General features: G+C 55.2%; 1 protein-coding gene across 2 annotated transcripts in view; it reads right to left on the reverse strand.

Annotated features, from left to right (window-relative positions):
- OTOF (otoferlin) overlaps nt 1-15512 on the reverse strand; it is a 91863-nt gene that overhangs the window by 41519 nt on the left and 34832 nt on the right. For both annotated transcript variants that reach the window (XM_032652674.1, XM_032652675.1), the window contains exons 4-5: nt 13004-13103; nt 10954-11135 (exon numbers count right to left, since the gene is read on the reverse strand). In XM_032652674.1, coding sequence (XP_032508565.1) covers nt 10954-11135; nt 13004-13103 — 282 coding nt within the window. The remainder of the gene's footprint in view (nt 1-10953; nt 11136-13003; nt 13104-15512) is intronic.

Raw genomic sequence — 15512 nt, forward strand, 5'->3', positions numbered from 1 at the left:
TTGCTCATTTCATCTTCATAGCAGTCCTGGGAGGGACATATGCTTCTCCTCGTTCAACCCATGAAAAACCTGAGGTTCAGAGAGCTGGGATTGAAGCTACCACCTCCCAGGCCAGCAATACTTCCACTGCATCCTGGCTGCTGTGGGATTGCACTTCTCTGGGGGTGTGAATCCCGTCCTGACCATTTGGAACTTTGGCAGAAAGTCTCCATGGGGCCAGCACGACTTGCAGATGGGGACATTATCTGTGAAGAGTTCCACGGACCGGGCCCATGTTTACAGAGAGGGGGGCTCATTCAAAGTAATATAAGCATCAAGACATTTTGGGAAGAGAAGGCTATAAATATTAAATTACTGGTGACCTAACACTGCACCAATCAGTGAGCCCATTAAAAACAGTCGTATGGCGGCGAGAAAGGAACCATCCCACCTGGCTTACAACGAACCATCCTGTGCAATTTCTCCCTGCTTGGTGGCCTTGAGGGCAGGGGTGCCGGCCATACTCTGACTCTTGCAACAGGAAGTGAGCCTAGTGTGGGCCCTCTCTCTGCTTCCTGTCCCAGCGTTTGGGTTTCCTTTCCTCCCAGCCTTGCTGCTCTCCTGCCTTACCCAGGAGGGCCCTGTGCTGACTGTGTACAATCACTTCTTGGCCATTCCTGGGCTGTGTCATCCTTAGAGTCCCCAGCCCCAGTCCGTGTGTGACTTACACGCTGCCATCACACAGTCTGTTCCAGCCACACAACCCCAGTCTCATCCCCCCACCCCCGACCCTGCCCTAATGTCCCCCAGGAAAGTGCTCTGAGATGGTAGGTCAAAGCCATGTATGGAGTCAGAGCAGGCCCCTGCCTGCAGAAGCCATCCACTCTGCATTCTGATACTGGATCTGGTCCTGCTGCCTGAGGCCCAGACGGGGTTTGGGTAGCAGGGAATTGCGGATTTCTGATGCTGGTCCCAAGGACCCATCCAAGTGGAAAATGGCCTGGGGCTTCCCTTGGGCAGTTATGGCCCTTGAATTTGAAAGTCACTCTAGGCCTTAAAACAAACATAATTTGGAAGCAAAGATTGAGACTAAAAAATCTATACTTATCAGACCACTGTCTACCACACCCTGAAGCAATTCAAAGGAGAAACCTCTCTCCCCAGACCCTGCATGATTTTAACCATATCAAGTGGATAAGTTCATTGGTGGGATTCCTGTGTACCTGGGATTATCTCAAAATGGTGACATCCCTTTACAAACAAATGCATACTATGTAGGGCAAGTGTAATTCCCAGAATTCTTACTGTAGGCTCTGCACATATTCATTTCTCTTCTGTGACTAGCTCTTCATTCATGTGGTGGGTAGCAGAGCATGATGTCATCAGCTATCACTGCCCTTTGTAATTTTCTAATTGATGACACATCAGAATTCACTGCCCATCAGTTGCCCATCGTGCCTGCTTCTCTTGGCAAAGGGTAAAGGTTATTTTTGAAATAAATGTTAACTTAATCAGGGAATTTTGAAGATTTTCCACTTGTATTAAAGACTTAGATTTCAAAAAAGGTAAATTGTTGATTAGGTTACTGATGTACTGATGTTTCTTTGTTTTAAATTCTGCATTTGGTCTAGATGGTTCTCCAATTACTAAAGGTATAATATGGACAGAAACAGACAAAGAAAACAAGCCAATAATCAACCTGGTGAAAAACCACTTTGCAACCAAGTGGCTCCTTTATTCGTGGCTGCCTGAAAGCCTGAGAAGCAGGAGCTGGGGAGGTGGGCCTCCCAGGACCCTCTGAGGGTTTATGATCACATTTGGGCTTCCCCATTGCTGGATTCATGACAGTCAGAATGATATGCACACATAATTTAGATAGCTATTTCTCTCTAGAGAGAAGTCTAGTCAGTTCACTCATTTTAAACTCTTTTTTCATTTATGGACCTAATGATTTCTTTGCTGGTTCCATGGCTAAGAATGTCTTTGTGGTTGGGTAAAGCACCTGGGGTCCTAGGGGAGAGCTTGGAACTATCCAGTGATGACTTGGAAACATTCGCCAAATTAAATTTAGTGAGCTGGGTCTCAGTCAGGTCTCTGTGCTATCGTGGAGGTTGTGACTTAAAGGGGTGGGACTGGAAATGAACCGCAGGCCATGGCTGCCTGGGGCTTCTGCCCTCCCGACTGCCTGCAGTGGAAACTGTCAAGGCTCATTAGCTCAGGCCTCAGGTATTTGGGAGAAACAAACTCCTACCTAAGAGACACAGGGTTTACGGTTCTCTGTTTCCTCTTGTTTCTCCTCAGGAGAGCTAGAAACTAACCAGTTTTGCCACACAATAACCCTTCAGAGATTTAAAACTGCTCCCACAGCCCTTCTTCTTCAGGCTAAAGAATTTCAGCTTGTTTAATCTCTTCTTAGAAATCCCATTTTCCTGCCCTTTCAATCATCCTGAGGCCTTACACATTAAAATAAGAATGAAAGCCAGTTTACTCATCTCGTCTGTGAACGGGAAATGTCAGGACATAAGGATGGGGCTGTGCGAGGGAACCAGCATTTACATGGGCCTACTACATGCTCGCACTGTGAGGCACCCCTTAGTACCGTTGTGTCCAAAGGGATCAGGCCAGCCTGAATCCCTTGGGGTTCCGGCCCAGGACAGACTGGGGAGCTGGAAGTCAAGAAGGGTCTTAGAGCATCACCGATCTCAGACAGAAAGCCTGGGAGACCGGCAGGTTGTTTGTGTCTCATACGGGCCTTTTATGTCTAACTGTCCGTGCAAAAACCTGACCCTGAGCCCTCTCCCTAAGTGGGACCCCCAGCCCAGCAGTCTGATGTCATCTCCCACACCCCTCAAGATCCTGTTCCCTGGCTTCCTCTCCAAGTCTGGCACATGCTGTCTGCCTGAGCCTTCTTCCCTTGCTTGTAACCTGGGAAACTCTCCAATCCTTCAAGTCTCTGGGCCCGAATTTCCCCTCACGGTGCCATTGCCTTGTTGTCATGCTTTTTGCTCATGTATAACAAGCGGGAGTTGGAACTCAATATGCTTTTGTTAAACGAGACTGGGAGTCCCCGGGATCTTAATGTAAGCAGATCCCCCAAGCCCACACCAGTGCTCATCACTTCAGATCCCTATACAAATAATCCTGCTGTCGCCATGATATTGTCTTGTCGACTAATTTTTAACTTATTGAGACCACAGTTTTCAGCAAATCTCTTAACATCTCTGGGGCTCAGTTTCCCTATCTGGAAACTAAAGACCACATTCCTGGCTTTTCAGCTCTTGTTGATGTGCTCGGAGAATTAAATTTAGAATATAGTCAGGTGCTCTAAACTTACTGGGCCTATTGGGAACTCTGGGTTGGGAGTTAAATTCTCTGGGTTTTAGTCCCAGCTGTGTTCCCCTCTTCCAGAGTCGCTTGCTTCCCCTCTCTGGGGCTCAGCTTTGTCATCTGTAAGAATGGGTGTTGGAGCAGAGCTCCAGTGTGGTCAGCCCTGACTGCCACCGCCCTTGTGAATTCCCTGTGATGCTAGAAGATCCTTGAGATGATGCAAGCTCTGGGGAGGCTGAAAGACCCACTTGTCTCCCCCTGACCTTGTGGCGGCCCCTCCCATCTGGAGTCCTCTGGGGAATGGAGATGGTGAAGACCACCAGAGAGGGGTCATCTCTCCTTAGCTTTCTGGGCTTCATGCTCCGGCCAGCCCCTGTGGCCACTCGGTGCCCACAGTTTGTCCTTCTTGGGCCTCCAGCACTGCATGTCCACCAGCCCAGCCCTGCCTTGGCTCTGCTGGAGAGCCATTGGCATCTTGGGCCGTCCCCACTCCCTCCCTCACAGGGATAGCTCGGGGCCTGCCCACAGGCATGGGGGACTGAACAGGGAAGTGGAGGAGGAATCGAGACACTGAAAGGAGGGAGGAGGGAGCGGAAACCAGAAGGCCTGCACCCACCCTGACACCACCCTGTGCCTCGCCCCCATGGCCAGATGGAGAGACCTCCCTCGCCCTGCCATCACCCGTTGCTGGTTCCACCACTGATCTGGGCCCCCCGCCATCTGTACCCTGTGCTGAGGACCCTTCCCTCTCACGAGCCGCACAGGCTCCACCCTGGCCTCGGCCACCTACTTGTGCTCGCCATCTCTGCCTCCCTTGGTCTTCTGTCTGCTGAGTAGGGGGAAGAAATGAGGAGACAAGGGGATGTGTGTGAGAGGGTGTGAACCAGAGACACTCGCAGACTTAGCCCCTGGCCCTGCTGACCCCCACGCTCCCCAGGGGCCTCCTTGTCCCAGAGAGCCCTCACCCCACAGCCTCTCACTTAAGCAAGCCTAAGCCTGCTGGGTAGGGGCCCCATGGCCCAGGCTCTGCCCTGGGGAGGAGGGGAACTGTGGTTCTGATTCTTGGGGAGGAGCTCACAGGAGTGGGGCTGGTGGCCACTGTCCCACTGACCCCAAGCCTAGGAGAACCTGGGGCCCTGGGGAGGGAGGCGGCCTCAAGGTCCCCATTGATCTCCTCCCCCAGGTCAGGGTCTGGTGATTTCTGAATGTGTGTTGCAGGTTCCACAGGGAACACAAGTTTAGATGAGCCTGGCTACCGTCCAGGCCTGGGCCACCCTCCTCTCCTTGCCATGCCTGATCCCCTCCAATAGAGTGGGGGCCCCCCCAGCTCTGAGGGCCTCGGAGAAGAAAGGTGGGCCAGGAAGGTTCTGGGCCTGCAGTTGTAAGTGAGCTACTGCTCCAGGGCTCAGAGCAGGGCTCCTCCTCCTCCTTAGGGAGGCTTCCAGAAAGCCCTTCTGGAATGTTCTCTCAGTGCTTCCCTGATGCTGTGGCAATGAGGATGAGGGAAAAGAAGTGAATAACAATTAGCAGTTTTTTCCTCTCCTCACACCCTGTCCTGGCACAGACCCTGCCCGGGTAGGCATGCCTCCAATCCCTCACAGCTCAGGTCCTGACCAGTGGATCACAGCTGGCCAGTTTGTACTTCCTTTCGAAGGAGTTAACATCAGCGATGTCTCTGGCTACCGCAGTCAGCTGAGACCACCGAGCAGAGAACAGAGAAGGGGAGACTGTCTCAGCAGCCCTGCTCTGGCCCCGGGCCTGGTTGGGGGTCTGGCCAGGCCTGGGCCCCCACTGGGACCCGCTGAGAGCTGTGTGGGCTCCAATGAGCTTTTGAGAATGAGGGCCGAACGGGAGATTTACTGGCCCCAACCCCACATGAATCCAAGTGGGGCTGCCGTTCTCTGAATTATTGATCCAGGTTTCGAGGGAAATTTGTTTTTTTGTCTATGATTTTTTTAAAGAACTGGGTGACCCTGAAAAGTTTGAAAATCTTTGCAGTAGAGGAACTGGAAGCGGAAGTGTATCACCTGAGAGTGGGCAAGGGTGGGTCAGGAAGGTGGAATTTGTGTACCTAAATGATAACATCTGATGCTTTTTCTCTTTCCGTTTGGGGGTTTGCTCTGAAATGGCAGATAGGTGTCAGGCTGGCCCAGCGGCGGCCCCCTCGGGCACACAGCAGGCCAGAGAACAGTGTGTACTTGCAACCTGGTAGTCAGCACCTGGCACACGCATGCCCTACCCCTCCTCACGCGCTCCAGGCCCCTGGGCCGGCTAAGAGGCTGCACACAGGTCCACACTCTCAGTGTGGAAATGCAGAAGGGAAAAGACCCTCTTTCTGTGAAAAAAAAATACTCTGTGATTTTACTACAAGCACTGTTATGACTACAACTAACATTAATAACTGCACGGCCCTGCGGGAGAACTTAGACATGCCCTGACATATTAATGCCAGCTGTCTCACAAGGTGGTATCATTATCCTATTTTCCAAACAGGGGAGCTGAGGCTCTGCCTGCCCTTAGTCACTCAGCCGCAAGGGGTGGGGTGAGAGGTTTGACCTCACGGTCATCCTTGTTGCTAGGGGACCTCTCCGTGAAGCCCTGGTTGGGCCTGACTTTCCTCCTAGAGTCTACATTGTATTTTTAAGTGTCCCAGCCTGGCCAGGTAAGTTCTGTTCCTCAACCAACACACACACACAAACACACACAGACACACAGACACACACACACACACACACACACTCTCTCTCTCTCTTTCTCTCTCTCTCTCTGTCTCAGTTTCACTCACCTCTTCCTCAAGCTCCCACCCCCATCACTCTGTGTGCACAGTTAGAAGGAGCCATGGAGGCTGGGGGGGGGAATCAATATGGCGGCCTCTGGGGGATTGAGGGTTTTCTGGGATCTTAGTGCTGCACGGTGTGAGGTCTCACTTGAGCGCTCAGACCCAGGCAGGGGGTGAAGAGGACCCCTACCTCAGGTGAGGCGGCTAAGTCTGGGGGGAGTCTCCTGAGCACTGCTTCACCCCAGATCTCAGCATGGCCTTGACCCGGCTCCTCCAGGCTGCTTGGAAGCGGCTGAAGCTCTGGGGCTCAGCCTGTTGGAGGGAGGTGGGGGAGGGGCTGTGGGAACCCTGCACTCTGGGGGTGAGGCTGCGTGTGTAGACCCCATACACGCACGTCTATGCATACCCCATGGCACATGCCCCATGCACATCTCTGTCAGAGCCCCCAGGCATGCACACCTGCCCAGCTGGCCCCTGGCCCCAGGCATAGGAGGGAGGTACCTTCTTCTATGGGTCTCCACTGGAGTAGAAGAATGATCCAGAAGGAGAACAAGAAATGTGGCCCGCTCCCTCCCTTCCCCCAGGATGAGACCCCGCAGAGAGAAGCCCAGCAGGGACACCAGGAAGCGGGGCTGGGCAGAAGGAGGGCCGGAGGGCCAGGCAGGTGGAGAAAGTGAGGATGAGAGTCATGGGATACAGGGAATCCGCGAAAGCCCCAAGTCTCTGAAGTGCAGTTGTGAGATTAAGCCTGGGTTCCCTTCTTTGTCCTTTCTAACAGGGGTCCTTTGCCCAGAACCTGGTGGTGTGTGCAGCTCCCTGGTGTCATGGAGAGAGAGAACATATGTGCAGGTAAGCGTGAGAAAACACCCGGGCATGTGTGTGTGTTCAGGGCCAAAGTCTCCTCTCTCTTCAGCCAACAGGGCAGATGTACACTGACACGCAGGGGCCCAGAACCCTGATTTTGTGCTTCTGAGAGCAAAGTGCGCACAGGGTTAGTAGTTCATTCCTTCTCTGCAACACCGACAGCTGGGGGTGGCGAGGGAGTCCTGTGAGCGATTGAGACCCTGGCCTGGGCCCAAGCGGCGGTGAAGCTCCGGCTGTGGGCGGCTTTGTTGGCAGAGCCCTCGGAGTAGGGTGGGGACGGCCAGAGCCGAGAAGGATCTTGGGCCAAAAGGTCCGATGCCGCTCAGGGTAGAACAAGCTGTGGTGGGGTAACATGGAGACTACGGAAAGGAAGAAGGAAGGAAGGGGATACTGGCTGAGCACCAGCCACGGGCCAGCACTACAGTGGGCAGCTCACATGTATTATCTCATTGGACCCTAACACTCCTGTGAGGCAACAGCATCCCCCATCTTACAGGTGGTAAAGTGGGGCTCCAAAGGGCAGAGCTGGGATTTGAGCCCTGTGCTCTCCATGGCACCGCACTGCCTCCTGGGACATTCCCGGGCATATTGTGCAAAGAGCCTGCTGAAATCAGAGGCTGCTGACTTGGAGGCAGGGCCTACAGAAGCAGCCAGAGTGGCTCAGAGGGCCTGACTAGGGCCTGGGCCTGATGGAACCATGGGAGGAGACCAACCAGGGCCTGGGCCTGATGGAACCATGGGAGGAGACCAACCAGGGCCTGGGCCTGATGGAACCATGGGAGGAGACCGACCAGGGCCTGGGCCTGATGGAACCATGGGAGGAGACCGACCAGGGCCTGGGCCTGATGGAACCATGGGAGGAGACCGACCAGGGCCTGGGCCTGATGGAACCATGGGAGGAGAGGGTTAGTGGGAGGGCGGGTGGTGGTGGGTTGGGGGCTGGGGGACTGCTCAGGCAGGGCTGCCAGTGGACATTCCCTGAGGTCCAATGGGAGGAGCTTCTGGGAAGATACTTAAGGCCTTGGGAGTATAGCGGAATGTCTGCAGAGCCCCTTCCAGGGGGTGGTGAGGGCAGATGGCAGGAGCCCAGCCCTGGGGACCTAGGCCCTGCAGGGAGACCTCCCCACATCAGCCTCCTCTGCCCCCCATGGAATGGATGCCACCAGTCCTGGGCCTGCGGTTGCTTCCTGCCACTCACTCCACCAGCCCCCCGACCCCTCCAGCAAGCACCCCACGCAGCCACATCAGACAGGGAGGAATAGATTCCCACACCAGACCCCTGTGGATCCAGACAACCAGGTGAGAGACCGTTGCTTACCAGCAATGAAGTTTTCTTGTTGGGAAAACAACAGAGAGGCACCCTGTAGATTGGGCACCTTGACCTACAAAGCAATGTGCCTTCCCAGGAGGGGCTGCAGGACAGGGAGCAGATGTGGGCAAAGGAGGACTTGACTTGGAGTCAGAGCCTGGGCACATACATCCCTTCCTTCTCCCTATTCCTTCGTTCTCCCAGACCCCAGAGCTGACAGGGCTGGCTGGCTGGCACTTACGTGAGGAGGGTGAGACATAACACCTATGGCTGCGAGGCCAAATCCGGGTTCCCCTTGGAACCGTGCACTCCTTGACCCAGAACTCATTGGCCCATGCAGGCAGCTAGAATTAAACCACAGGAGAAGCATAGATTCTCTAAACCAGCTCTACCTTCTCCTCACCCCTCTGCCCTCCCCCTGCCCCCAGCCTGCTGGCTGCACGGCCAGGCCTGGCCAGAGAACATGTGGCAGTGGCACCACCCTGAGGTGCTCTCAGGGTCTGGGTTGGCAGCCCCAGTGCAGCCGGGAATCTGCGCACACACCCAGCCCCTCCAAAGCGGGCCGTGGCCCCCAGGAGACAAGGAGCTCTGAGTGCGGTCGTCGCCCTCTCCCCATTCCCAAACTCTGGGACAAAACTTCTCCTCCCGTTCCTGCTTCCTGCTGCTGCTGGGGAGATGGGAAAGCCAGGCTATAACATGAGGGAGGATAGAGGCACCCTCTCCATCTCTGTACTCCTGGGGCCCAGGACGGTCTGCAGGTCCAGGACCAAAGCCCCTCATGCTTGACTGCATCATCTCACTGTTCCCTCCATCAACACCCTGGCCCACTTGTGTGGGATGAGAGAGGACCCGGCTCGGCGTTGCCGGAGCTGTAGCGACAGGGCTGCCCTCTTGGCTTCCATAGCTCCAGGGGGTTGTTCTCCACGCGCGCTACCCACGGGACCTGGGGAATCCCTGGGTCCCTCAGGATGTCAGAGTTGGAGGGCAGCCAGGATGCTCAACCCATTCCTGTTACTAACCTGGAGGGGCTAATGACTTTTCCAAAGTCAGTTAGTTAGTGGCAGTCAGGATGCGACTTAATGGGACTCAGCTCTCCTGATCTGGAGCCAGCGTTCCTTTCCCTGCAACTGATGGCTCTCACGTGGCATCCAGTCTGTCCCCAGAAAGCCCTTTCTTAAAGCCCACGTGTAGCCACAGACAAGCTCTTTTCTCCATGGGGACAGAGGATGAGGACCAGATGGTACCGTAGGTGTCAGCATCCCCACATTCCCCACTGCGTCCCTGCTCCTCTTTTCACCATTTCCAGCCCGATTCCTAACCCTCTGCATCGTCCAAGAACCTGTTCATCACCAGCCCTTACGTGGGGTAGTACCTGGCACTCCAGTTACAGCCTGACCCTCCATCATCCCTCAGCTCTCCCAGCAGCAGGGTGAGGGTTCCCATTGCCCTGAGCCCCCTGGTACAGGGTAGGAGTGACTGGCCAAGGGTCACGAGGCTGGTAAGAGGCAGAACTGGGACTCAGACCTGTGTCTTCTGAGGCCAGATTACACGCTCCCTCTACGCTACCCAGCCTGGAGTCTGAGGAGAACGGTCTCCGAGCTGGCCTGGGCGATGCCACCACCTCATGGCTGACCTGGAGTCACACAGGTCCAGCAACATTTGCCACAGGCATGGTTCCTTTGGACTTACTATGATTACTCCCCACCTGGCTCCCGGGGTCTGAAGCTTGTATATGTCTTGGGGTGTGTGTGAAGGGGGTGGGGTGGGGAGTGGTTCAAGGGCAAAGAAGGAAAATATATTCATACAATAAAAGTATAAAATTCAATTACCCTAATTTAGCATCTGTGTTTTTTCAGAACAAGTACTGAATCAATTTTACTTGGAGAGGACAGGGTGGAAGGAGATGGGAGGGAGATGTTTCCAATGGGAGGGGAGCATACCCCCCTCTCCAAACCCACCCCCATCCTTCAGATGCACCGCTGACTTACCTGTGTTTTACACATTATTCCCAGTGACCTAGGAACCTGCAGACAGTGTTTAACCTGAGTCTGTCTCTCTGGGCTCTGAGAGTAATACAGTTGCGTTTTCTTTTTTTTGTAAAACTAGTGCATTTGGAACGAGTAGGCCTGGACACAGCATCCTGTCCTCTGTGTGTGACTGGACATTTGAAGGTGTGAATCCTGGACACCTAGGGTGTTGGGATGCGGTCTTCTCAACAGAATAGAGGCCAGGTCCCAACCACAACCGTTGGCTTCACTCCGGCAGCAAGAAGCCTCCCTCTCTTGGGCCTTCACCGGGCCAGGGCAGAGGCCAGGCTGCCTGGGGCTGGTCTGGCACTGCTGGGTCTTGGGCCAGAGAGATCAGGGCCTTCTCCTGTCTGCTTTTCGCATTCTTTGAGGAGGCAGGAGGTCTAGCCTCTTCCACCCATGTTAGAGTCCACCCTCCCAGAACTTTGCCTCCCTCAGGGTAGCGGGCAGGCCTGGCCCCTCAGCCTGATCGCAGATACCCTGCTGCCTCCCCAGTGAGTTCTGGAGTCGGGGTGCAGGGGATGCTGCAGAAACACTTTCCCTCCTCTTGTATGTCTCTCCAGCAACTCATGTCTGTACTCTGAGCCCAGGCCTAGAGGGGCCTTCCAGGGGAGCAGGCCCCAGGCCTCCTCCCTGTGTCTTTGGGGGCAGAGGGCCCAGCCTGTTACCTCCGGAAGCTCTTCTCGCCCGGTGGCCGAGAACTGGGGCGGGAAGCAGGGAGCAGCCCATCTGTCTCCTGGCTGTCCTTCTCTTCCTCGTGAAGGGGCTCATCCCCCAGGAAGTCCTCATCATCCCAGGAGCCCACCATGCCATCTGTGGCCTGATACCGGACCTCCACGCACAGGCTGGTCTGGAGGGAGAGATGGGTGGTGAGCGGCTGGGACGGCAATAACAATCACAATCCCGTGTCCTCCGCTGCTCTGTGATTTTTACAAGGTGCTCTCACGCCCTTAAGGCAAGCTGGGTACTATCCTCCCCCTACTTTCCCGTTTTGCAGATGAGAAAAACAGAGGCTCAGAAAGACTGACAACTGAATGGGCTGTGGCTCCAGATCCTGCTGCATGTGGCTCTCCTCCTCCCGGGTGCCCGAGGTGGGGGGCCCATGCCGGGCAGCTGAGCCTGGGCTGGGGGTGGGCCGAGTCCACTGGACACATAATCAAGAGCATCCTCCAGTGTCCCCATGGTGGAGGGCTGCCTGCGGGGACCAGGGCTGGTCTGTCTGAAATCAGCTGACTTCCCCTCGCTCCTGATGCTCTCTGGGGATTTGATGACATGAGCTGAGAACGTCCTTCAGGAGAGGAGCCCAGGCCCTGGACACCCTCAAAGGCGTGAGGTCAGCACTTCTTCCTGCTCACCTGACACCCACCCTCCTAATCTGGAGAGGATGGGAGCTCGAGGTCACCATGGGGTTTTCTCTGTGCCCTTGGGCCACAGAGCAAGAAGCCTCCTCTTAGCTCTAGCTTCTCCCCAGTGCACAGGGAAGAGTCAGCCTAGTTCCTTCCTCAGCCCATGTGGGTGCTAGGAAATCTTCTAGACATGCTTTCCCTTCCTCCAGGTCAGGAGCTGGCTGGCTCCAGCAACCCCCACAGGCAGCCTACACTAGGCATGTGGTCCTCTGAATGCCCAGGCTTCGATTTCCCCAGGGAATAAGTGTCTTGAGCCACCAAGGCACGGTGGGAGTTTCTCCCCCACCCTTGGCACTCCTCAGAGAGGGTTCCTTCCATCCTGGCTCTCTGTGGCTGCAGTCCTGCTTCTGAAGCTATTCTGCTGGCTACCACATAGGGTCATATGCGAGACCAGGGTTGGAGAGCCATGGTACAGCCCCATTTTACATATGGATAAACCGAGGCCAGGAAATAATAGCTACTGATCTTACTTTATATATTTATTGAGCACTTACTATATGCTTAACTGTTCCGAGCACTTTCTGTGCATTCCTGTTTAATCCTCAGAGCAGTCCTGTGAAGTCGATACTGTAACTTTGCTCACTTTGCAGATGGTATGCAGCCAGCCCACAGTAAGTGAGTGGCTTACTGAATGTTTCTACCCAAGGGCTGTGTTCCTTACCACGAGGCTCAGCTGCCCAGTGGTGGGCATCAATGAGCTCATGGGGGCAGACGCGCCAGAGCAGGGCCTGGGGTCTGGGCGTCCAGAATGGTTTATTTCCTTCCTTTGCTTGAACATGTATTAAGTGCCTACAGACTGTGCGTCATTAGCACACGTGTGTTCCTGTTGGAAGTGCTGGGATGGGATGTGACAGATGAAATAGAAAGAAGGTCCCTGCCCTCACAGAAAGGCTAGTCTGAGACGCCAAGGCAGGCATGCAGAGCGAAGGTCATGCCCAGGAGTGGCCAGCAGGGCTCAGACTGGCTTTCAGATGACGAGAGACACGTCTTTAGTGATTCCTGAGCTGGGTCCAGATGGAAGGGCCCCTGGGGAGAGAAGGGAGGGCATCCCCCCCGTCGCCTTCTCTTGTACTCTCACGGCAGGAAGGACTGCAGTGTCCACCTTGGGGCCCTGTCACGCCCCAAGGGCTCTGGCCATGGCTGCCAGGCTGAGGGGCTCCGGCAGAGTCTGACCTGAGTCTCCTCCTCCCACCTCACCTCCCTGCCCATAAGGAGTGCTCCCCAGGCCACGCTATGTGCAGGGGCAGGGAGGCCAGCAGGCCCCCAGGTGACCCGTAATAGGCAGGTCCAGGGACTCTCTGGGCGTCCTCACCTGGATGATCGCATTGTTGTCGTCAATCAGCATGTCGGTCACCTCCACCTGCTTCTCCTCCACCACCTCCTGCAGCACCATGCGGAAGGTCCCGATCAGCCTGTGAACGGCAGAGGGGGCGCGGTCTTCATGGTTTCACATGAAGAGGCCAGAACGAGGAGCAAGGCTGACATCCCGAGAGGCTGTGACTAGCTGGCAAGGGGACGAGAGGGCTGGCTCAGGCTCCAGGCTGGGGTTGGAGAAGGTGGCCCAGGAGCTGGGGCTGGCCAGGGCGGCACGTCCAGGAGGGTCTGTGACCCCCAACAACCGTGTGTGGGTGTACGTATGACGGCCATTCCCCTGGGAGAGCTTGAGGGCAGCGAGTACCTGGGGGGATGTCCACAGACGGGTCAGTGTGTGCTGGCAGAGCCTCGTGCCCCTTGGGTACAGGCGATTGGGGTTGCCGAGCCCCTGCGGAGCAGCTTCCAGGTGCCCAGCATGGAGGCTGTGGGGAAGGACCAGAGGCTCCTGGACACACAGAGAGTTCTTCCCCCTTCCACCTCCCTAATCACTACCAAGGTCTCTACCCCTCACCGGCACCACTGGCTCATTCGTCCTCTGTTGAGTCAATAGTGATGCCCACACACACCTGCATTCTGCAAGCTCCTTGGGGCAAGAACCCATCTGACTGTGGGATCCCCATCCACCCAGCTGCCTGGAGGGGATCAGCAGGGCAGCGTTGCGATGAGCACAGACCTGGAGTTGGAGAGACGGGATCGGAAGCCCAGCTCGGACACTTACTAGAGGGTTACCTGCTTCCTGGGTAGCTGACCTGGGCTCTCAGTCCCAGATTTCTCCTAAGATGAGCTAATGACCCCTGCTTCACAGAGTTGCTGTTTAGAGGACTAACAGAGATCCTCTGTGCCAAGTTCTTAGCAGAGCGCCTAGTACATAGCCAGCACTCCAGGAGCTGTCTGGTCGCTATCAAGGGGGTGATGTTATAGTGTGAGCCTTTCCAGGGAAGCAGATGTTTCCTATTTCCAGACTCTATTTGATATTGCTGGCTCACAGGAGATCTCAAAATCTACTGGCTGAATTAATGAACAACAGTGGGGGCCCCATAAATGCTGACTGAGTTGACCTGCCACTTCATCCCATGGTTTGAAGGTTATTGCTCTAGGAGAGAACAGGGTACTCAGAGAGATGTTCTCACACGGTGATTCCACATGGGGTAGATTAAAACATACACACCACTTCTGGTTGAAGGGACAAAAGCAGAGGGGGGCATTCACAGGGTGTGAGACAGGAGGGGACCTTGGGATCATCTGGTGCTGCCCTTGGCTTATAGAAAGCAGGAAGGGACGCAGTTAAGTTAATGGCCACTCCGGATGAGGTGAGGTATCGGTGGATTCTGACTTTACCGGACATGTCTGATGTCTGCATCCTCCTGAGGGCCATGGAGGGAGACACTGTTTTAAAAAAGCCTTCCGTCTGTGTGAGGGGAGAAAGTGCTGGGAGCAGCCACAGTGAATGAATGCTTCTCTCCGGGGTTCAGAGCTCCATCTGTCAGCTCGCCCCATCCTCCCTATGGGTGAAACTGTTCATACCATCCCTCCACTCTAAAGCCTACCTTGGCTTCCAGGCTCTTCTCAGACAAGCCCCTTGGAAGCTGCCTCCCCCGCTGCATCCTGCCCTCTCCCCAGCTTGGGCTGAAGTGCCGGGCTGGGGTCAGGAGACCTAGAGCCGCTGCCCCTGGGTCTCAACTTTGTCTTTATAAAATGAGGGTGGTGGGCTCTTAGCTTCTGTGTAGCCCTTCTAACAGTAGACTCTAGGCATGAACGTATATACTGGGTTTTTTGCAGCCTCATCTCTTTAGGGTCTAAATCTGTGGTTCTAAACTTCAGCATGAACAGAATCATTGGGAGGACCTGCTAAATCACAGACGACTGGGACCCCCCCCCCCACCACTGTGCTGGTAACTGTTAACAACTGGCTGGGGGAGGGGAAGGGCAGTCCTGACCTGCAGCTTTTGCTCATTTCCATGGTGTAAATACCTCCACCAAGGCCAGTTTCAAGCTTCCAATGTGAAGCCACTGAGCACCGAGTTGGGAGAGATGTGTACCATCTGCTCTTGGGAGCCGGCCCCGCCCCAGGGGCTCTGACTCAGCAGGCGAGGTGGGGCCCCAGAATGGCTATTTCTGACAAGTGTCCAGGTGATGCTTACGATGGTGCTTGGGGAGCACACTTTGAGAATCCCTGTTCTACCACTGCCCCTTGCTGACTGGAACTTCAGGCCCTTTTAGCTCCACTAGGGCCTGTTGAGCACCTGCTGAGCACTGGGTACGCAGGCACAACTTTCCCTAGAAGATACCCAGGGATCAGTAGAGATGCTGCAGTGTGACAAGACACCCCCAGGGGGCAGGATGGAGCTATTCCCCCACAAGTGCTCAGAGAAGGCTCTGGCACCTTCCAGGCTTAAACAAGTTCTCAGACCTTTAGACTTGCGAGGGACCTAAGAGGAAAGCTTGTC

The sequence above is a fragment of the Phocoena sinus genome, chromosome 13 (assembly GCF_008692025.1).
Source record: "Phocoena sinus isolate mPhoSin1 chromosome 13, mPhoSin1.pri, whole genome shotgun sequence".
NCBI lineage: Eukaryota > Metazoa > Chordata > Mammalia > Artiodactyla > Phocoenidae > Phocoena > Phocoena sinus.